The following is a 23,377-nucleotide window of genomic DNA, read 5'->3' on the forward strand; positions in this document are numbered from 1 at the left end:
TGATGGAGTGTGTGAGGCAGCAGAGGAGGGGGAGCGGAGTGATGGAGTGCTGGGTGGAGGGAGGGCGGAGGGTGATGAGTGTGTGCTCACAGTGTAAGTGACACCTCTCCTCCTCAGACAGATTGTCTCTCTCTCCCTGTAATGGGGACCCCGTTAGAGAACCTTTTCCCTCCATCTACCCCCCTTCTGCACACACACTTTGTCACCATTCCCATGTCTCTCTCTCTCTCACACACTCTGTAACAATTTTTCTTCTGTATTTATTTTCTTCTATCTGCCCAGATATGTCCACAAATTGGCTACATTTCTGTGCATTTCAATTCCCCCCATTCTCTGCATAATTTTTAATCAATCTGCACCTCGTTCTGAGACCGCTGATTGTCAAGCAGTTTACGCTGGTTTACAGCTCAGAGAGCGAGAAGAAAAGCGAAGGAAAAATAGCAAACGAGAGATCAGAAAGGAAGGAGAGGGAGGATATCAATATTCCCACTGCCGGTGGGATCCTCACAATGATTTTCTTCTCAGCTCCTGTTTGAATCTGACAGCGAAAATTCTGCATAGCTAGAGAGCCCATTTATCCCCTGTCCAACATAGTTCCCCGTGCCAATCACACTGAGATGAATTATATGCGTACTTGCTTTTAAGGACACTCAGATACTCACAGAGGATCTGAGGATACACAGGCTCAAAGAACCACTTGTACTTCCACGCACAAGTCCACACACACACACCTGCCATTACCTCAAACAGGTATTTTGAACTAGACCCAAACGTGTTCGTTTTCTGAAATTTAATCAACAGCAGGTGTATGTCAGGGTGCGTGTGTGAGACAGTGGATGTATGTGATTGCTTGTGTGTGCCCGTGCCCTCACTAACAATCATCTCAGCAAACCAGATCAGAGGCTATCTCTTTGCTTCAGAGGCGCCGCGCTGGCGGGAGAGCGACGCGCAATCACAAAGACACCTCAGACAAATAGGCTTCATAACTTCTCTGTAACAAACAATCACTGGGGCCTGATCCCCTATCCCAAATGAAATCTCTCGCACCTGTGTAGATGCAAGGATACAAAGGAATTTTTAATGCTCCCCCGAGTCAGGTACGAGTCTCCATGGTGATAGCAGAGTCGCTATGATGATAAAGAGATGGCGTTCAAAACAATGGAAGCATTTTTATGAAAAATGTGAGGGAGGGGGGGTCTTATCATGAAAATATATTCTTTATAGAGCCATATAGCCCAAACCATTTGTACTCCTAATGAACATATGCGCACAAAAGCAAGTTTCATACACTTTACGGGGTCTGAAACTATGCCAACCAGCATGTTTGCAACATTGTAACACAATATACAACCTGCCAGGTACCCACCAACACACTTCCCACTGTTTTTGCTAACACTGCAGTACCATATGAGCTAGATAAAATGGTCATAGCAACTACTCAGTGTAGCACGAGTCTGCATGCACATAGCAACACTACACTGTAACAAATGTACTTTTTAAAATAGAATAAATGAAGACAATTTTTACAGTGTGCCCACTGTAATTATTCGTGTACTGTAAAAAATCTTTCTGTGCTGTACAGAATTGAAGATTTATTGTATAATAATTGTTCCATTGCTATCACACTTGTTGACATAGTTTGGCTTATACAACTATTTAAAGCTACCTAAAACCTTGGAAGCAGACCATTTACATTTCTGTGAGTCCCAAGTAAAATTGCTGGATTAAACCAAAAGGGCTTCAGTTTGCTGTTAATACTGATTTTTTTACTTAAAGTAGGGTAAAGTATTTAGCTTTATTCACCAAAAAAACACTACATTGCAATACAAAATATTCTGTATTTTTACTTTTAAGTCTCACCAACACAGTATTCAAACTCTACAGATATACATCATCCATTCTTAGCATGTCAACATTATCCAAACATCAACTCCAGAAATGTCAAACCAACATCCAAACAAGTAGTTACCTCGGTGTTGAAGCTGTGAAGAAGCCTTTCAACTTTTTTTGAGCATCCGGAGTCTCATTGGCAATGCTGTAACATCAACGCCTCATGAATGTCTTTTCCAACTTCACACAAAACCCACCATCTAAGCATCCACCCACAACATCCTTCAAAATATCGCTTCAAAAAATCCAAACGTCACAACATGTAAGGTAACCAGAATATTATTCACTCTAAATTATTCTTAGATGCTTTAGGATGTGACCGTTCTCTAGCCTGCGCGAGCTCTTATCTGTTGGAAGAATTCATTATTTTCCATCTCTCGGCTTTAGATATGTAATTTAGCAGTCATTTGTGGAAAATTTAGTGTGAGAAATAGACCAAATGAAGGCACGTTAAAAAAAAAGGCTTTTGGATCTGATGTTTGTAACAGTTACATTTGCATAATTTCTCGCTTTTAAAAAATGTCTCTATTGCTCATTTCAAAATATGTAAATGCATAAACCTTAGATGATTATACTACGCAGAAAAACCCTTTCATTTTACACAACTGTAAAGCTTACCTCGTTCTTCTCTCCTCCACAGGCCGTAGACTATGAGAGTCGGAGCTCCTATTCCTTCTCTGTTGAGGTCCTTAACCCGATAGTGGACCCCCGCTTCCTACGTCGAGGCCCCTTTAAAGATCGGGCTTCAATCCGAGTTGCAGTCCTGGATGCGGACGAGCCACCGAGGTTCTCTCGGGCCAGATATCACATGGATGTTTCAGAGAACTGCCCGCCGGCCTGCACAGTGGGCCGAGTCAGTGCAGTAGACCCCGATACTGGTCTGACCAATAATATCAGGTAGAGTACAAAGCCTCTGCATTTCAGCAGGACATGTAGTCTTCCTATACATTTAGGTTGTTACTTTTCACTGTTGAGATAGCAAACAGCCTACCTGGGCTCCTTTTGAACAGGTTTTTTTTTATTTATTTTTTTTAAAAGCTAGTCTTTCCAGTTTTCATGCTGAGATAGTAGCTGTAACTTAATCTTTGGTGTAAAACATGACACTGGTATCAGTTTTATCATCTGCCACCCAGGAAGAAAGCAAATAAGCCCATTTCTCAAAATGTTCCTCTCAGTATTTGCTGTTTATGAACTCATAACAAAACAGCTTTACAGGAGTTTTATTGCTGAAAGACAAATCAAGCATTTAATGGTGCTGGGACTTATATATATCTTCATTTGTTTTACTGTCCAGCCACAAGCAAGGGTTAGCCAGGCTTTTTGAATTAAATTCAAAGCAGGCTCTTCAGCTAAAAGAAACAAGACACAACATTAAGAGCTAACCAAATAAAAATAAGCCAACCAAATGCCCACACAGTGTTCCCACGAGCCAGACAGAAACCACAGACGCTTGCAGCTTCCAGTGCTTCGCTTGTGTTTGCGGTGGGTTTTGTCTCAAATAGTATGAGGAGGGAAGCAAGCGATTTGTCTGTAAAAACCACAGAAAACCGTGTCCCAATTAAAAGCAGAAGTGCTAAAAGCGAGTATGTGGGGAGGAATGATAGCTGGTATATTCATGGAGATATTTAGATAATCGGTAGCACTTCAAAAGAACTCTTATCAGCTGTGATAATCTCACTATATTAATTCTTTGGCCATTTGAATGCCGACTTCCTTATCGCTCCCTCACACACTTGCCCTGTCTGCTTCTTTCGCTCCGCACCCCACTGCCTTCCCCGCTTGCATCTTCCTTTCACTCATTCTTTCGATATTTCTCCCTGCCCTCTCCTCATTTCACCCGTCTATATCCTCAAACCCAACTTTCTCTTCTTCAGGTTCTCCATTGATCCTCAGTCAGACCCAGAGGCTCTGTTTCGTATCACACCAGAGACCGGTCTCATCACCACAGCGATGGAGCTGGACCGGGAGCGTGAGCACTGGCACAACATTACAGTCATCGCCACCCAGAGAGGTCAGAGGTCACTCTTCTTACAACACTTAATCCGGAGACATCGTTAGAAGTCGTTCATTGGATTATTTATTTTATTAGAGCTAACCCTTGACAACGAAGCTAGCATTTTCCCCACCTCTGACACCTTAACCACTGATGAGTAAGAGGTTTAAGAGACTAGAAACTGTGTTTTTTACGCTATCTGAAAGGCACAGTATCCACTGTATGATGCAGTTTACTAAGCGGCTTAGCTCTCAAGTCATCAAACCATGAGAGAAATGCTGTTTGGCGCCATGAACAGTTTGTTACAGCGCGTCAGAGAATCAATTGATCCGTATTGTGCAAGTTATCTGATGCCGCAATAGATCTGTTCTCGTAAGGATTCAACTGGAAACACTGAATTAAAGCAACAAATCGAACTCAGGCCTTGATTTGCCGACAGAACATGATAGCACAGGGGATCGGTAAATATCTTTCTGTTTCCAAGTATGTAGGATGTCAAGCAACAAGACAGTTAAGTTCAAGTTATACATGTTCCCTCAGTAAAAAAATGATAAATAGAAAATGCCAGGGGCAAGATCATCAGTAGGTTCCACTAGTAGCTGCTCTCAAGCTTTCAGTCATGATTAAGGTTATCTAACTGTCTCTTGTCATTTGTGCAATTTAATTAATAATGAATTTTGATTTAATGAGTATATACATATTTAATGTGCTGTTGATTCTTTCATAAATGTATTCACATCGGCAGAAGTAAAGCCAATTATAGTCCAGTAGGCCCAATTACAGCTCAGCCCCTACATCCTCTAATAACACACTTTAAGTCTCGTTGCTTGCTCACGTGGAGGCTTGGCAACAATAACAGATGTTCCAGAACATCTAGCTTAAAATTGCTGTCAGATATAAATGTGTTAAAGATACGTGTTCATCCATCAGGTAGCAGGATACCAGCCACTTCAGTAGGTACACCAGCTCCAACACTTATTAATCACCCAATCATATGACAGCAGTGCATTCAGACATGGAGATATCAAGAAAACCTGCTGAAATTCAAACTGAGACACTGGCAAGAAAAAGGTGGTTTAAGTAAATTTGAATGTGACATGGTTGTTGGTCTAGACTGAGCTTTTCAGAAACTCAGACTTTGCTATACAACCTTCTCTAGTGAGAACAGCTTTATTAGAAAAAGAGAAAATATCCAGCGAGTAGCAGTTTTCGTGGAGAATATGCCTTGTTGACATCAGAGGTCTGAGGAGAATGGCAGACTTTGGTTGTAACCACTCACTACGACCAAAGTACACAGAAGAACATTTCTGAATGCATAACAGGTCAAACCTTGAAGCAGATGGGCTTCAGCAGCAGACGATCACACAGGCCTCCACTCCTGTCAGCAAAGAACAGGAAACTGTGGCTGCAATTCACACAGGCTCAACAAATCCATCCTACCTTTTATCAACTGTAAGCAGGTGTGGAGGTTATTTTCTTTACACTCTACGCTTTAGATCACTCAACTGAGCATCGTTTAAATGCCACAGCTAACTGAGTATTGTTACTGACCTCTCCATCCCTTTATGGAGGGAGACTCAAACATACTCAAACAGGAGTAAATAGGAATGCATTAGCTGGCTTTTATTGTGTATGTATTAATATACATGCAGTATAGTATTTATCACTGTGTGTATGTGACAGCCTTCACTGCCATGACGGAACATATCACCCAGTTCCAAACTTGCAGTTAATTTATTATTTTTTTATTCTTATTTTAGTACAAGGATACATCGTTAAAGAATATGTTATTTTTTCATTCGATTTCTTGACAAGAAAAATAGTAAATAACACCACATCAGCTTTTCTTAAAATGCCCTTCAGCCAGGTTAGTTAATGGATGGCACAGCCTTCGCAGCTTATTTAAATGTAAATAATTTATTTTAAAGCTTACTTAAGCTTTCGGCTTCACAAACTATGACCCTGAGAAATATGTCTATTAGAAGCACCAAATGAAGTAGTGTTGTGACATTTTCTGATTTTAATGTATATGACAAACTCTACAATAAAGTTATTTTATTGTAACCCAAATATTTATCAGTTTTAAATGAATCCAGACATTAACCTTAAACATAATATTGATGAGAAGAATGAATTTCCATTTGAGGGTATAATTCAATAAACTTTGTAACACATTATTGTACCTGGAACATATCCATTTTACAGTAAATTTGGCTTGTCAAATCATATAATCACATTGATACTGTAATCATCACAATATATTTAATAATCTAGAATAAATTAAATCATATTGTTGTGAAATGAAAACAATATGATGCTTTTATAAAGTGTTATAGATGCATAAATGTAAAAAAAAAAAGGGTATTTTTGGTTAGTGTTCAGCTGTTAGGCAACATGATAACATAATAAATGATATAGAGAAGAACCTTTATGGGTTTAAGTTGTATCTGTATGCCAACTTTGGTTGTTCAACTTCTGTTCACATTTGCAGACAAACCAAGACATTGAGATTTTGTGTATTATAGTAAAATTCTACTTTTAATTAAGTATTTTAATATAGCTACCTAATTTAAACAAATTCACTCATTTTTTTTCATCTATTAATCTATAAATGCTTTTTTCATCTATTAATTACTGTAGAGAGGGCGACTTCATACTTCTTTAACTCAGAGTATCACTCTGAACACATATCTTTATTTACGCAGCCCATTGCACTCTTGGTGTCACAGCTCCCAAAAAGAGCAAGCTGAGCACAATATTGCATGTTGTGGGGATGCACTTGCGAAGATATTTTGTTAGTGGAAAAAAACAACACAACGTCTTGTGTTTTGGACAAACCAAATGCATTAAGGACTGGATAATTTAATGTAATTATGCAAGCATTTCTTTCTTTTCTTTGATGTCACTGATTTGACTTTTTCTCTCTCTACATTTATGTATTTTTAGAAGTCAGTGACAACCTGTTTTCTTGTTCAGTTTGCTGGACGGACGTATTACAATTAATACCAGCATCCTGTTAAATCCTGGCTTTGCTCCAGTAGCTGTGTCTGGCAGATGACAAGTCATAAAAGCACTCAAAAATAATCCAACTGGTTTGTTTATAAGTAGAAGTATTGTTGGAGAATTCCATCCAATGTCTGCTGTGCTCAAGGAAAAAGAAGTTGTTTTGCTGCCAAGTTTTGTTCTGGACAAACTTAATCTTTACTTAAAATCTACTCAGGGTTCCTTGTGGCAGCAATGTGTTGGTAGGACTGTGGCGGCAGCACACTGAGTGCCTGTCTTGAATAATGAGCTCTATCTAATAAACAGACTGTTGGAGACTGTGTTGACATAAAGCACAGTAGGAGCCCTGCCATGGCCACAGGCAGGCCAGCTCACCCTGTGGCATTACAGCAAGAGCTCATTTTCAGCTTTTCAGCGATGGGAACCAGTTGCTGTCATCCATGACACAGTGTTACTGCTGTTGGTTTAAAAAAACATGGTGTGGGAATGTTGTGAGTGTGTGTGTGTGTGTGTGTGTGTGTGTGTGTGTGTGTGTGTGTGTGTGGGGCTCGGTTTACAGAAAGTGTAGTCCAATGTGTTTCACGGTTGCCTGCCTAGATAAAGGATGTGTGCTGGTGAGCCTGGGTTGTGTCATAGCTGCCTAAAATGTAATGATGAGTGTTCAGAATGCTAACTTCATGTGTTTCGAGCGCGGCTTGTGAGAACTTCATGTTCAAGTGTGCGTATAGCCGAGTGAATGGGGTGTAGGGGACCTTATGCCAATCCATTTAAACTGCGCTCTTGTGTAACTGCATGCAGATTCGCTGCCTTCTGCACCCCTCTTCTGCCTTTTCTCTCTCTTTATTGAGAAAACACAAACACACACACACACACACTTTATGCTGCGAGAAGTGCTGGCTATGAAAAGAACAGTTTGATGAGGAAAATTTTAACTGATATGGAAGCATCAGTCATACTCCAGCTGGGAGCCTGCGAGCTGTAACACAAGCCAAATGAAACCAAATGCACTGCTGTTTATTTAGCCAATTGTACGCTCACTAATGTGATGTAATGTGAAGTTTTTGGACAAAGTCTTGAAATACTTGATTATGCCTATGAGGACGACTGCATGGGATTAATGGACCGATGACTTGCACCACTGTATTTGTATTGTACTCAGTAGTGTCTTTTGCCGTTTTAACATTGTCTTCATATTATTTAGTTTATACAGCTGTGTGTGCGTGTTTTTGGAGGCTACGTTCTAATATGCTTTTCTCTGGCTCTTTCAGACAATCCCAGCCAAGTCTCCAGAGTTCTAGTTGCAATAGAGACCTTAGATCTGAATGACAATGCACCTGAGCTGGACAGGCAGTACAACACAGCCATGTGTGACTCCTCCTCCATCGGACAGGTCAGTATGTGTTTAAACTACTTGAGGTCTTTATTTCCATTCCAGTGTATATAAAATGTTCATTTTAAAGACATGGAAAGACACTAAAACACATGTTAAGGAAACAAGCCCGGGTTATTACTGGAACTACATTCTGGCACTACACATTTCTCAGTTTAGGTACTTGGACTGCCAGCAGTGCTAAAGACTGTAATTTTTCAAGAAGATGTGAAAAGACTTTAAGTGATGACTACACAGCAGCAGCAGCAGCTGTGTTGTCTTTGTGTCTACATGTGTGGCACTCGTGGTTTTTCGAGGTGTCAGAGCCCAACACACAATCACTGCAGTTGCATGGGTAAAAGCTTACAAATAGAGTGGCAGGGGTATAACGCAATCAGAATGTAAAAGCCAGAGTAGACATCTGGACTGACTGAAAAAGAAGCTGTTCTGTCAGACATGCAAAATGCATGACTGAAAACGCTTTTTAGACACACTGCTAATACTATAGTCTCACATGTTTCAGTCAAATTTGACATATCGTTGGTTTGAATAAAGTCACATAACTGATCACATGGTTACAGTCACTAACCAGTGGCCATTGGTTTGTGGCCAAACTGCTAGCGTTATTAACCTTAAGAAGCTAACATTTTCAGCATATTCATTGTTTTCACCTTTTTATTTTATATTAAGATAAGATAAGATAAGATAAGACTGACTTTTTTATGTATACATATGAGCAGAAGCTTCAAAACCAGTTTTATCTGAAGCCTGAGAAGCTGTGGCTGGATGAACTTTAATCATCCAAAAATCAAACAATATTGATAATCAATGTAATAATTAATAATAATTAATAAAATAATAAATAATGCTTACTTTACATACATATTTTAGAAGTTACAATTTTTAGGTTTGCATTCAAAGCCCCAAATTTCATACCATAAACACAAAACCTGGTTAGTTAGCTTCCCATTAAATAACTATCTTGACAATGTGTCACTTAGCTCGATTGCTACACTATTTCAGTAAATGTTAATGTTACCTCTTCTTTATATTGGCTGAGTCATACAGCCCACCACACGCCACATTTTGCACTAATTATACACATATTCATAATAAATTAGTGTTACTATGTCATATGCAAAACATATGCAAACTTTGTATTTAATGTTCATGTACAGTCATATAATTACAACACAAACAATCAACGAGTATTCAGCTTGGAGCATATAGAGTGTGGCAGAACAAAGCTGTGTCCCTTCAGATATGGCCACATGCAGCTACAGCATACTCATTCACCATGGAGCCAGGTGAATCCTCCATGGCCTGTTATCAGAACGCAGCAGTTATTTGCATTGTAATTAAACTCGAGCCTCCTCTCAGGCTGCCTCCCTCCTTCCTGCTTTATTTGTGTTCTTGTCTGTTTCTCTGCATCATGTTTTTCTCACTCGATCCTATCTCAATTATAGAAATCATCCCTTTGCTCTTCAGCCTCCCCTTGGAAACCCTGCTTAGCTCTCCTTTCTTTGCCTCCATATTCCGTTTTCCATGCTGGCTCTGTCACTATCATTTTGGTGTCGTGGCCCATCTGTTGTGTGTGTTTTTTGTTTTTTTTTTTGTTTCCACTGGTGCTTTCATTGCTCTGCTCATGCCTTTGTTGTGTCACCACGAAATCTGTGATTCTATGGCAACGACGTTGATTTGTTTTTGCCTGTGATGTTCATGTTTGTGCATGCTGCAATTTGAGTGAGCGGCACGCAGTTCATTAAAGAAAGGCTATGATGTCTTCCCAGTGTGTTTGGGATAGTATATGCACATCTCTGTATGACACGCCATTAGGCAAAGCCTGTTTGAATATTCACCCACAGCATCGGATAACATAATGCAACTGTTCTTAGCAAATCTTCTCAAGGCCTACAGACAACGACTAACTCAAAGAGCACGCTGCACCCTTCATCCCCGCATTGAGTCTCGTATCGAGCACTCGAAAGCGTTCCTGAAAGAGCGCCCTGCATAATGACGAACAGAGAGTTTCATTAAAAAGAAATTACCCATCAGCTCAGTCTGCGGGAGATTTCTTTAAGATTAATTTAGTTAAGATTGCCAATGAGGACTTGCGTAGATGCCTTTACAACACCGAAAACTGCACGGCACTGTATTTACAAAAAAGGGGATTCGCTCGCACACACACACACACACACACACACACACGGTTATATTTTTGGTGTGAGTATCAAACACAGTTCACTTATGTCACTATGCTAATTGTTTGACTTGTTTTCATTCTGCCAGTGTCGGCTAATGTTTTTTTGTTTATGTAGCTAAAAGCTCTCTCTGTGTAAGTGTTTTTTCTTCCTCCTTTTCTGTTCTCTCTCTATGCTTTTCCTCAAAACACACAAACACACACGCACTCACACACATTCATTCACGCCCTCCCCTCACCCGGTCTCCCTTGCTCTCTATCTCTGTGTTTCAGGTGGTGCAGGTGTTGCGGGCGATTGATAGAGATGAGGGTGGGAATGACAGCACCGTGTATTTCAGCATCCCTCCAGAGTCCAGCGCTGCCCTCAACTTCAGCGTCAGGGACAGCGGTGGTAGGCACTCAATCTTTCCTTCTCTGTGTAGTTCTCTTAATTCTTGTTTGTCTGCTCCTCCCTTGGCAGATAGACTGTTTCTCCCCCCACTTTTCTAAGGCCCTTAATCCCACATATATATTTTTTTCTGCCTTTCTCTTCCCATCTTCATCTTTCCTTCTATTCTCTCTTTCCCGTTCCTCTCAAAACCACTCCCTCTCTGAGTCGCCTTCCCTTTTTCTGTCCCTCCCTCTGTCTCCTACCATCCATCTCCCATGTCTGGTGGCCCCATTGTTTTGCTTTGTTATCCTCCCCTCTTTTGTTTCGTCCCTCTTGTTGTATCCTCTACATCCATCTTCTTCCCCACGACCATGTAAACTTAGTATTTCCACTGAGAAGCTTTTGAAGAAATCAAAGCTGCTTCGTTTAATTAGCGTCAACTGAATCTAATTTAGCTACTTGTTTGTTTTCTGTGCATTTTTCCCCCTGAACACTTCGTGTCCTCGCTCTTTGTTTTGCACAATTACACACGTATAGTCCTTTAATATCATGCAAACATAAATTTGATATGACTATTTTAATTCAGGGATGCAATGTGCTGCCGGTTCTGTGTAACTGTTCACATCAAGCTGTGTATGTGTGGGGATATTTTTGCATCCTTGAGCAAATATGTAGTCTCCTAAAATTGGATCCACAAGAATTTTGTTGTCTTAGCTCACATTTACATTTCTCTACACAAAAACAAGTTAATTGGCTCACAAATACATTTTTTTGCAATTATGTGTCACCTGTGGAGTTTTCGTGTAAACACATACTTTGAGTCAGTGCAAAAACACAGTGTTTGCTTCCTTGAAGCCTTAACGGCGTGCTGGATAAAAGATCAAACATTTGCAAAAGTGACATTTTTCAATATTTTGAAGAGTGCAGGCCTGATTACATCAGCTGGCATTCTTTTTTCTTTTCACGTCTTTGCTTCTGCATTGCTACATTTTTTTCCTTTGACACATTAACTATTTAAAAAAAAATAAATTAATAAAAAAAAATAAAAAAAATAAAAAAAATAATAACTGTTGTGGAACAGCATGAAGCTCTTCAGTTGGTATGTGCTGCACAGTTGCAGTTGAGGACAGTAATGCAAATCAAAACATTGCACCACTAGCGGATAAAAACTCCACAGAATACTTTCATGTGTGCTTATGCATTCTGCACACAGCTCATCTCTCTCCACTTGAAAGTTTGATTTGTGCGTCATATTAGCTAAAGATGTCAGTAGCATATTGAAGTGTATAATATAGTATTCCATGTGCACGCCTTGGACATATGAACATGTGTACTAGTTGTAGGTATACCTGTTCAAGTGCTCATTAACACACATGTATTCTGATCAGCCTCATGCTGATCAGAATACATGATCAGCATGATCATGTATTCTGATGATCATGCAACATTCAGTGTTGACATGAAATTCAAACCGAGTGTCAAAATGGGGAAAAAAGGTGATTTAAGTAACTTTGTATGCGGCAGAGAACTCTGATGTACTGAAATAATGCAACAAAATCTGAATCCCCCCACCTGAAAAAGAGAAAATAGTGAGGGTTGCTTTGTTGAGGCCTTAGAAGAAAGGCCAGACTCCTTCAAGATGATTGGAAAGCAACAGTAACTCCCAAGCACTGTTAAAACCAAGGTATGCAGAAGAGCGTCTCTGAATGCACAACACGGTCAGCCTTGAAGCAGATGGGCTACCACACCAACCCAGGTGCCTCTCCTGTCAGCTAAGAACAAGAAACTGAGACTACAGCTTTCACAGACTCTACAAAATTGGGCAATAAAAGATTAAAAAGAAAACTTTGCTTAGTGTGATGAGTCTCAAGTTCTGCTGCAAAATCCAGGTAGTCGGGTAAAAATTTGGCGTAAACAACATGAAAGTCACCAAATCTAAATCAAAAAGAGCACTTCTGGGATGCGATGGAACAGGAGATTCACATCGTGGGTGCAGCTGACAAATGTGCAGCAGCTGTTTGCTGCTGTCATTTTAATATGGAACAAAATCTCGGTGGAAATGCTTCCAGCACCTCGTTGAATCTATGCCATGAAGAATAAAGGCAGTTCTGGAGGGAAAGGTAGCATGATGTAACTAATCGAGTGGTCTGTGAGTGTAGCTTGGCAACAAATTTCTCAGCCTTGACTTCATCAGTAAACACAATATGGCAAATACGGGGAATTTGAAAACATCCAATTGAAAATCCAGCAAACACAGGATAACATTTACTCTCATTTTACGTCATAGTACTTTGTTTTGTTCTCCATTAATTCTGACCAAAAAAACTGCATTTTAGCTGCAAAATGCTTTGATTGTCTACTAAGTTAGCTGTATTAGCTAAAATATGCTAAATATAGAACTTAAGACAGGGGTGGGGGAACTTCAGCTTCCTAACACCACCTCCAGTCAGTGTATTTAGATTCCTTAGATGCGTCCTAACACGCATCTAAGAGTCCTGCAGGTCTTAGATGCGTCCTTGATCCAACACAGCTGATAAATCAGCTGTGTTGGATCAAGGACGCATCTAGCAACACAGCTGATAAATCAGCTGTGTTGCTAAATTACCTCCTCAACATGTCTTGAAGTTCTCCAGAGGCCTGGTATGGGTGATATCTAAAACCTGCAGGACACCGGCCCTTGAGGCCTGGAGTTCCCCACCCCTGCCAGATGAAGATATGTGCTTACATTCGTCAACAGCTGAAGATAAAATTACTCTTTGACTAATTTTACTACCAAACTGGTGACCAAACTCCCAACTCTTCCTAAACCAGACAAAACCAAGTTAACTCGCCAGATCATGGATGAGTATTATAAACTCAGTGACATGTGAAATCAAAGACCTCTTTGATGTGTCATCCAACAGTAGAACAGAGAGACAATAAGAGCATCCTCAGCTCCCGTGTGGACAGCTTGTCTGACAAAATGCTACATTACTTTCTTTGTTTAAAAAGACAATGATTTGATCTATCTTTTGGATCGCTGAAGATCTTTTTGATAATCGCGTTTGTCATGTTTTCATTCCCAGTGCCATTCATGCTAATGAAAACCTGCTTTCGTGTCAGCGGCTATATTTTTGTGGCCTTGTGTGTGTAATTCTAAAAACGTGAAAGTGAGAGTCAGATCAATACAGGCCGTTACCTCTTTTGTTATTGCTGCTCTCTGTCCTTTTAAATTGCTGTATGTGAGCCTCTCATCACTGATGTCCATTACAATATCTTTAAAAAAAAAAAAAGGGCTTGTGATGTATTCCTTTCATACAAGTGTGTTCTAAAAGTCAGTGCTTTGGATGTACAGGCTTTCTTCTGTACATACTTTGTTGTGTCATTAACCAGGACAAGTGTGGGAGTCTTTGAAAAGGATCATACAGATGGATCTAATGGCACCACATTATTCAAACAATAATTTTAAACGTGAAAGTATATTAGAATTTATGTTTAAGTTTTACAGCCTATCTGGAGTCATAAATCATGAAGCGTCTGGCTGCGGCAGCGAAAAATATACTGTCTGCCCAATTTGTAACACTCTAGTAGATTCATCCTGTAAAATTAGTATCACTGTTATTCTGCTGTGGAACGCTGTAGCTCAAATTAGAAGGGAAGTGAACGAAAATAGTAAAAATAAAAGAGAGGCTAAATATTTTTTCCTGCTCAATTCCTTTGTGGTACAAACCCGTCACCAGCTGACTGCAGTCGCACATTTGCAAACATGAGGACATTCATTTCTGGGCATAATTTCCAAATTGGAACGTCCTGCCTCCATTCTGCAAACAACACTGTAGCATGCGGTTAACAGTGGACTCAAAGTTTCTTCCTATCTGTCAACTCTCCTTCAGGCCCCACAGCCAGCTTGGTGTTGCTGTCCCAGATCCAGCCACTGTCCCGTTCCTCATCCTCCACCTTGACCCTCTACGTGCCGCTCGTCCTGAGGGATGGGACGTCTGGCCTCACCAGCACTGGGACGGTCACTGTGTCCGTCTGTCCCTGCCTGAAAGGAGGGGCACGAGCTGGGGAGAAAGACAAGGACAAACAGACCGAGGGCGAATGGGACTGGGAGAAAGAAGCGGTGTGTCTTCCTCAGCAGTCCACACTGCCCTCCCCTGGGCTCAGTACAGCTGCCTTGCTGGCTATCCTGGCTTGTGTTGCTACATTACTGGGTAAATACTTAATAGCTCATAAAGCTTGAGAGAGATTAAATCTGGGCTTGGCTTAAGATAATGCCAAAAGCAAAAGTAAAATGGTGAAAGGCCCTTGTTTATATAACTTACATGATGGCTTTTATAACAGCACTTAGTGTTATGTACATTATGATATAATATGAAGTTATATCATAAATATTTACTCCCTAGAAATGCATTTAATGCCATTCTACAAATAGAAAGTTGAGTAAATAGCGTTTAGGGCTTGTGTACCTTCAACTACATCCCTGGATGCTTAATCTGCATATGAAAATAATGAAAGCAGCAGCGTAAATATTTCTCTTAGTCACAGCTGCTCGATACAGGTTTGCTTTTCCTCGCAATTTTGGTCCAGTTATTTCCCTTGGCAAGGTCAGCTCTAATCACAGCTAAAATAACAATTTTGAGTGATTATCTGGGCCCTTCGGTTTTTGATAGCAGCATAATAAAATGTCACAGCCACCTTTGCAGAAACTCAAATGCTCAATTGGATAATGCCTAGTTGCTGAGGAGACTGGCTGATAGCCAGCATCATTGTCATTTCTATTGAGTCTGTTGAAATCACTCGTGCCTTGTTGATAAAGGCATTATCATTCTGGAAGGGGCCAGTTTAATCAAGTGGGAGACGCGACATGGCGTGAAGGTGATCGTGCTCAGTGGATTTAGTGGAGTTAAGAATTTAGTTCGCTAAGTGATAATGGCATGATCGTGGGCGGGAGTATAATTCTGCTTTTTCTATTTCTAAACACTATAATAACAGGGCCTTCCACAGAATGCCAAACGTCCTTAAAGAACCTCTGTCATCACCTCCATCAGTTATTAAAAAGGAGCGGGGTTTACACGAGGTAGCCATTGAGCCATTTGGCAACTTTGCCCTGTGGATAGAGGCTGTCTTTAACAGATAAATATACACACACCACGCTATAAAGGTTATTCCTCAAACTGTTATAAAAGGTTAGAGTTTTCCCACTCCATTTAGGGATCATTGAATTAGTTCCATAGAAATCAAATAATGTGGCCTCCAACTATATTAAGGCTGTAGATTTACTTACCGCGGCAACTTAACCTCCTGCGATACAGCCGTATGGAAACACAAACACATTAGTGTTTGTTAAATCAAATCATACACTGCAAATATAAATAAGCACCCGAGCAGATTCAGCACGGTTTGGATTTCTATAAATACCAAAGCAGTTTGTCCAAATGATAGGGAGAGCTGTCTAAGAGCGAGTGAGTGTAATATATTAAGAAAAAAATATGGGCAATGTCAGTCGATCAACTAACTAGCCTTCTAGTAACCTGTGAGGGTCCAAATTCAGAGAGTTGATCAACTTGTCCACTCAGAAATTCTACATTGGAGTGGAAAAAAAAATTGCATCCTTGAAATGTACAAATGAACTGGAAAGCCAATAATGAGAGAAATTATTGGTAAAGGTGTCACCTTCCACAGGTGTACCAGCAGCAACTTTAACCGGATGCTCAATTCTTCTTGTCTCTGATTTCTGACTGAGGTCTTATTTGGATCGGGTGCCTTCCTGAATATTTATGCACTTTTTTTTAAATTTACTTTTCAGCTTGGTTCTCATTTTCTCCCTATTTGCATCCAGAAAGTTCAGCACATGCAAGAATAGGATTTCCCCCACTTAATAAGCATACTAAAGCTATTATCATAGGTGTCCAATATCTGTTTTTCTACCAACTCGATCCTAGTGCAGGAACCTAATCTAGACCTGCGTCTGTGCCTTTCCCCTGGAAAATTGAAATGGGAAAAAAAAAAAAAAGCCACTGTTCCCAGAGTTTGATGTCAGTGGGTATGGGAAGGCTGATTCTACTGCCCAATGCTAATGTTGTGTTTGCAAACCTGTTAAAAGTCACAAAGGCATCATTTGGTTCGTTGCCACAGTCCAGGGTGAAATTTAGCTCTCGATATTGGGAATATGCAATAAGAGTCATGGAGTCATGGGACAATAAAGCATCCATTTGGCTGGCTGGAGCTCAAAGTCAATTACCTAGTGGAGGCATGCAGTCTGCTGATATGATATACCAGCCCTCTAACCCAAGGACTCTCTGTATTCGTTTTGTCTCTGTGTGTTTCACCTCTTTGTCTGCTTGAGTTTTTCTCCCTTGCTCACACACACACATCTCTTCCTCCTTTCCTTTATTTCCCCTGTGACTTCTGCCCCCCCCCCCCCCCCCCCTTCTCCCTTGTTCATCACTCTTTTTCCAATTTCTCTCCTATGCCTCAATATCCGTTATTCCCGTTGCCACCCCTCGGCAGCGGTGAGTGCCCTGTCATTGTCGCTGCGGCGTCAGAAGCGCGACTCGCTGTCACCGCTGGAGGAGGACGACGTACGCGAGAACATCATAACGTATGACGACGAGGGCGGAGGCGAGGCCGACACAGCTGCCTTCGACATTGCCGCCCTGCAGAGTGCCCCGCACAGCTCGCGCTCACGCGGCTATCGCACGCTGGACAGCAGGAACGTGTAAGCAGGCGGAGGGGTGTGTGGGAGGGTTTGTTTGCATGTGGTGATGCATATATATATAAATGGGTCTGTTTTTAATTTAATCAAACCATCACAGCGGACCTTTCATTACATGCTGAAAAGAAAATATTATTTACGCCTTCAGAGTGAAACCATTCGTCGCAGTCCAGCTCTTAACTGATCCACTTAAGTAACTGTTTAAGCCACAACTCCCAGGTCATAATCAGCCACCAATCAAAACACTCAAACAGAAGGCTATCAAGCCTGGCAGTCCTAGGAGGCCACTTTGTTGTGCTCATTTTGCTAAAACTCATTTATGTTCTGCTACATCAGAGAGTTGTTTGCACCCACTTTGATGTTCCTGTGAAACATTGTTATTGCCTTTGGACTAATAATTAGCTCCCGGATTCATGCAAGCCATATGGAGAGGCCATAAACAAGTACAAAGGCTGCTTTTAGTTGATCGAAAATTGCTTCTCACAGTTTTTGGAGGTGGACACAGCAACATGAAAAACTGTCTAAATCTAATGCAATCCAGTGCAATATTCCTGCAATATTAACTACCTCTGTGAGACTTTTAATTTCTAATTTCTGTTGGCGCCATGTAACAAAGGAGCGCATAGTTGAGTCGAGCGCTGCTGTAGCTTGTTCTTCTTGGAGTGAACTGTAAGATTTGGAGCGTTCATTATGAAAGAAACGTTGTATTAAAACAGAGGTTATTTTGGCTGTAGCTGCACTGGATCACTTTTTTTTTTCTTTTGAAATTCCATCCATGGAATCACAAGTTTTCAGTCCAAACAAAATCACACAGTACACCCTTCATATTTCTCACCTGGTTATTTTTTCCCACCCCAAGGTGGACAAATGTCTCAGCAGAATATCTTGCAGTGTGAATATAGAGTGCAACACAAAACCACAAGTCGTGGTTTAAAAGAAAAAACTGTTTAAAAAATGACCAAAGATATTTCCTGAGCAGCAAGCAGTATTCAAAAACAGGCATAACATGTTCAGATTTAGCCCAATCATATGCCCTTTTTTTGTCTTGCAGTCGTTACTCACATCGTGCTCAAGACAAATCTCGCACTTATAGCTGGGCTCAGAATCCAGGTGTGGATCACAACTACTCAGGACCAGCAGGACCCCTTTACGGTCGTCTCTGCTACAGCAGTCACACGTTACCCATTCTCCGTCGCGCCCCAGGAGGAACGTTCGAGCCAGGCTTGGCGGAGCTGGCGTACCGCTTTCCTGGAGGCCAGCCAGACCATTCCCTGGTTATCCAGAACCAAGGGGCCGTGGTCGGGCCGATGGAGTCTGGGGCGGTGTACATAGCTCCAACGGATCTCAGCACAGGAAGTCGAACGGGGAGTCGGACGGAAAGCCGCGACGGGACCGCACCCCAGAGTGGGGTGAGCACGTCCGATGGAGGGACACCGAGAACCAGCGACAGCCACGACAGAGGAGGAGGAACAGGAACCGCAAGCAACTGTACAGAAGGGAGCAGTGAGGACAAAGTTAACCTCAGTCAAAATGTGGACTGGGTAAGGATGACAGTGAGCTTCACACTAAACGCATGCTAAACACACATGAGCTTAAATAAATGTGCAAGAGAAACGGAGAGACGATGAAGGACACTAGGGTCTCAAACATAATGCCACTATTTAGCAGTGATGCCCAGAGAACCCAAGATTCCTGTTTGGTAGAATTTTGATGTCCTTACATCTACATCATTCAAACGCACACTTGCATATTTGTGTTGAATGCAGCACAGGAACTCATTCTGCAACACAGCTTAAAACATAGGTTGATGGGGGAATAAATATTTCAATAAGATGTAAAAAGCGGTAGCCGTTGCCGTGAATCGTTAATTATAACTGAATAAATTAGTCAATTAGCAGTAGATGGCCACATTGAAGACATCATTAAAGCTGAATCAATGACTTAATTATTCAATTAAATACGCATACGAAAACGTGAGAAAGTCATTAAGCAAATATAAAATCATTATAAGGTTTTGAAATCAAACTAATATACTGAACTACTGCAGTGATTAAAGCACTGCCACACTTTTAGTCTCTGCACAGTCACAGAAATGTCCTGGACGTTGTTGGGGGATGATGACAATAAAGACATTATCAGCACATCATATCCTGCTTTATTCTTACTTTTTGTTCTTATGCTTTCATTTATTAGGGCCATGGCACGGCTCCTTGGCCCTAGCTTTATTTAATTTTCAAATATTTTATCTCTCTATCTCTTCCCTTTCCATCTCCCTATCACAGTGCAGTGTTAGCTCATTCTAGTGATCAATTAATGTCTATGTCTTCTTCCAACTCTGCTTTCCCTCCGCTCTCCTCTGCTCACTGTCTGTCTGTCTGTCTCTCCTTCACGTGAATCACTTTTTATCATCATCATCATCTCCTGTTTTTTTCCTTCACGTGGGCAATATGTCATCACTTTTCCTTATCTTTCTACGTTTAATATACCTGTTATTAAATTTCCCCTTCCTCCTTGGGCAAATTGTCTCATCCCATTTTATGTTACTGTAACCAAACCTAACACCCAACCCCAGCCCCGAACTGAAACCACTCGTGCTCGCCTACATTCCCTCCAGGTGCAGTCGGAGACATTGCCCAGGGAGCACAACCTTGTCATGACCCGATCCGGCTCCCTGATTGGTCAGGGTCACGGCGTAGGAGGCTGGGTGTGTGACTCGGCTACCCTCCCCATGGCAGGACGCAGGGCCTCTCGTACCGGCATGTCCCCCAAACGCACATGTGGCAGTCTGGCTGAATCTGACTCTGGTGGAGGAGGAGGAGGAGGAGGAGGAGGAGGGGGGAGTGGAGGAGGAGGTGGAGGTGGAAATGGAAATGGGACCACCTCCACTGATGGACAACAACAACCACCTGCCAGTGGACGCAACTATGCCACTGTCCTGCAGGGGGAAGTATCTGGGCAGAGGGACTACGCTGGCACTCTGGGGAGAGGAGGACTGGAGATGGGAAGCAACTTTGTGGTGGCAAGGCCAGACAGAGAAAGTGGAGGAGTATCACTGACCGGGACTCCATCTGTCTACCCAGAAGCACCTGGCTTTATTGGGGACTGGCGCGATCGAGTAGGTATGGGAGGGTATGTTTTGGGCAGGAGGGATATGACCCCTCAGCTTTTGCCCTTCCCCGGGCAGCCTCGGGCAACATATGGCAGTGTGATGGGCTTTGGGGCCAACTGGGTTCCAGGAATGGATGCAGCCAGAGGGGGACCAGGGCACGGGGGTCCCTCCTTGGCACTGCGAGTGGGTGAGTTCCTACGTCTGCGCCTTGCCCAGGTCACCTTTGATCCCTCACAGCCGCCATACGACTCTGTGCAGGTGTATGGGCTGGAGGGAACAGGGTCCAGGGCTGGATCCCTCAGCTCACTGGAGAGCGAAGGGGAGAAGGATTCAGAGAAGGAGGATTGGGGGGCAGGGCTGGAAGAGTGGGGTCCCCAATTCCAGAAATTAGCCCAGCTCTTCAAAGACAGGGAGAAAGAGAGGGAAGATAAGGAAAAGGTTGACGAGGGTGCCAAAAAAGAGAAAGAAATGAATGAGGAGCCTGAGAAGAAAGTGAAAAAAGATGGAGTGCGGGCTGGAGAAGAGGGGAAAGATTGAGGAAGGATATAAATGAAACAAATAGGGGCAAAAGGGGGTAAGAGAGAGGGGAGGAAAAGAAGGATGATGAAAAGGCAACTTGAGTTCGAATAATGTGAAGAGAAGTTAAAGGGGAGAAAGATGAAGAGGCAAAGTAATAAAAAGAGACAGAGAAAAATGAGCCTAGGGAGGATGGAGAATGCGAGGGCAGGGGAGGGAGTGATTGATGTAATTTATAGCAATAAGTGTTGAAACGCTGATATGGTTGAGCACAGATACTGAGACAATGCAGAGCCTGCTTCTGCTCGGGGCAGCAACAATTTGTTAAACGCTTTGGACAGAGAAAAACAACTCAAACATCCAAGACTCGATTAAATTCAGCTCTCACGTATGGAATGAGAAACAGCAGGAGGCGAGAAGGAAGACGTCTGGTGCGCCGATCTGATCCCAGTGTCTGCGTGTTTGTGTGCGAGAAAAGTCAGTGAAAAGTGCGTGAGAACACGTGCGCAACCGAGCGCGTGCCGTACGCGTGCATATTTAACAGAGATGGAGCAAAAGAGAGTGGCAGGGGGAAATCGAAATACCCAGAGACAATTTTTGAGATGAGACTGATGACTAATGCTGCGTAATGCCGCAACATTAGCTTTCAGGACGACGAGGCAGGGAAAAACACTTAACAACGAAGTTTAGAAAGTAGGATAAGACACAGGGGAGGGGGAGAAAGTGATGTTTGACTATAAAGGGAATGGGCGGCAAGGATGTATAGAGAGAGAAATGGTCTTGGAAGTGAGATGATTGTACAGAAACTGTTGCTTTTTATTCCATCTGCAGTGGCAGAAAAAGTGAATTATTCAGCTTGCTACTCCATTCCAAATGAAAATGATGAATCATTTAAATCCTGCAAAAGATTCTTCCTCCTCTCAGCCCACGAGGAAAAACAGACATTGTGAAAAATTTAAATGGTTTAGGGATATGATCCCCCCCCCCCCTTCCCCCGAACCCTCTCAGTTCTTCGCCCCCCCTCCCATCCCCCCCAGCTATTTTGTAGTTGAGTGTTGGTATGTTTACAAAGATTCACACACAAACACGCGGCGACACAAAAGAACTGATTAACACCACAAGGCTTTGATTGTACTACAGTAAATTACATAATCCATGAGTATTCTGAGGACTCTGTTATTGATGGCATAAATGTGTCTTTTTTATGAAAGAAGTCTGCTTTTTTCTAATTTGCCCACCCCACTTCCCCAGTCTCACATGCATGATTTTACAACAACAACAATAAAAAAAACCCCACAAAATCAGTTTCCACTCCAAACGCTTGTACGGCCCATTGGAACATTTCCACAGATCTCTAATGAAATTGTAGTGAAACACAACCACAGAGACAGGCTTTTTCGTTTTCATTTTATTTCTTGTTAAAAGGTCAGGATGCAAATGTGCTGGAGATTTCAGCTGGAATGCACTTTTATACTGTGTGATGTTCAATAATAGATAACGAATCATGTCGAAAATTACAGTTCTTTTATAAGATGTCAGCTAAACGAAGATATCATGTTTGACTGTATGTAAAAAAAAAAAACATTTGTAAATACCACTAAGTATTACTGCTAAAAGAGAGTATATAAAATTTAAAATGTGTAAAAAAATAAAAAATAAAAAATGTCTAGAACAGAACTTAGATGTTGAAAATGGAGCACTGTTGGGATTACCTGTATGTACTGTAGATTAGAAATGGATTAACTGCGCTGGACTGCCTCCTGGACTCAAAACAACACCATGTATTCAACATCTGTGTTTGGGTTTGCTGTGTGCTAGCTCTTTGTCTGAGATGGACAAGCCAAGGATTCAATTATACATGTGGCCTCTGGCAGACGTTTGTTGTGCAAAATATTAGTTACAGGAAGCCTGTGAGCTAACCTGTTCCAGTGAAGATCCATTTGATGAAAATCCAGTGAAGTGAGGAGAAATCCCCCTAATGGGTATACAAAACAAAATAAAAAAAAGTCAGTGTTCCCTAAAATCTGAATTAATAGCCTGCAAAAGTGGAATAATCTAGAATTTATAATAAATTTTACACTGCCTGAGAGATGTGGAGGTTTTATAGATAGTTGCTTCTCTTGAAAAATATGACAAACACTACATTAAGGAAAAGTGTCTTGTGTGCATTTCAGGCAATGCAATTCAAATGCCAAATTACTGATGCATTATGGTCTACATAAGCAAATTT

At 41.6% G+C, this 23,377-nt stretch overlaps 1 protein-coding gene across 2 annotated transcripts in view; it reads left to right on the forward strand.

Moving 5' to 3' along the window:
- cdh24b (cadherin 24, type 2b) overlaps nt 1-22,152 on the forward strand; it is a 155,872-nt gene extending 133,720 nt beyond the window's left edge. Inside the window, exons 7-14 of one of the 2 annotated variants that reach the window (XM_086270602.1) lie at nt 2,531-2,787; nt 3,765-3,901; nt 8,155-8,276; nt 10,729-10,846; nt 14,698-15,018; nt 17,318-17,525; nt 18,574-19,063; nt 20,095-22,152. In XM_086270602.1, the coding sequence (XP_086126728.1) occupies nt 2,531-2,787; nt 3,765-3,901; nt 8,155-8,276; nt 10,729-10,846; nt 14,698-15,018; nt 17,318-17,525; nt 18,574-19,063; nt 20,095-21,168 (2,727 nt within the window). In that variant the 3' untranslated portion in view covers nt 21,169-22,152. The remainder of the gene's footprint in view (nt 1-2,530; nt 2,788-3,764; nt 3,902-8,154; nt 8,277-10,728; nt 10,847-14,697; nt 15,019-17,317; nt 17,526-18,573; nt 19,064-20,094) is intronic. The other variant, XM_086270603.1, reaches the window with a different exon arrangement.
- The last annotated feature ends 1,225 nt before the right edge of the window (nt 22,153-23,377 follow it).

Source organism: Aulonocara sp. 'chitande type north' Nkhata Bay, linkage group LG18 (assembly GCF_057382095.1).
Source record: "Aulonocara sp. 'chitande type north' Nkhata Bay isolate Kocher_YH1m ecotype deep benthic linkage group LG18, A_spYH_male_GT1.1, whole genome shotgun sequence".
Taxonomy (NCBI): Eukaryota; Metazoa; Chordata; class Actinopteri; order Cichliformes; family Cichlidae; genus Aulonocara; species Aulonocara sp. 'chitande type north' Nkhata Bay.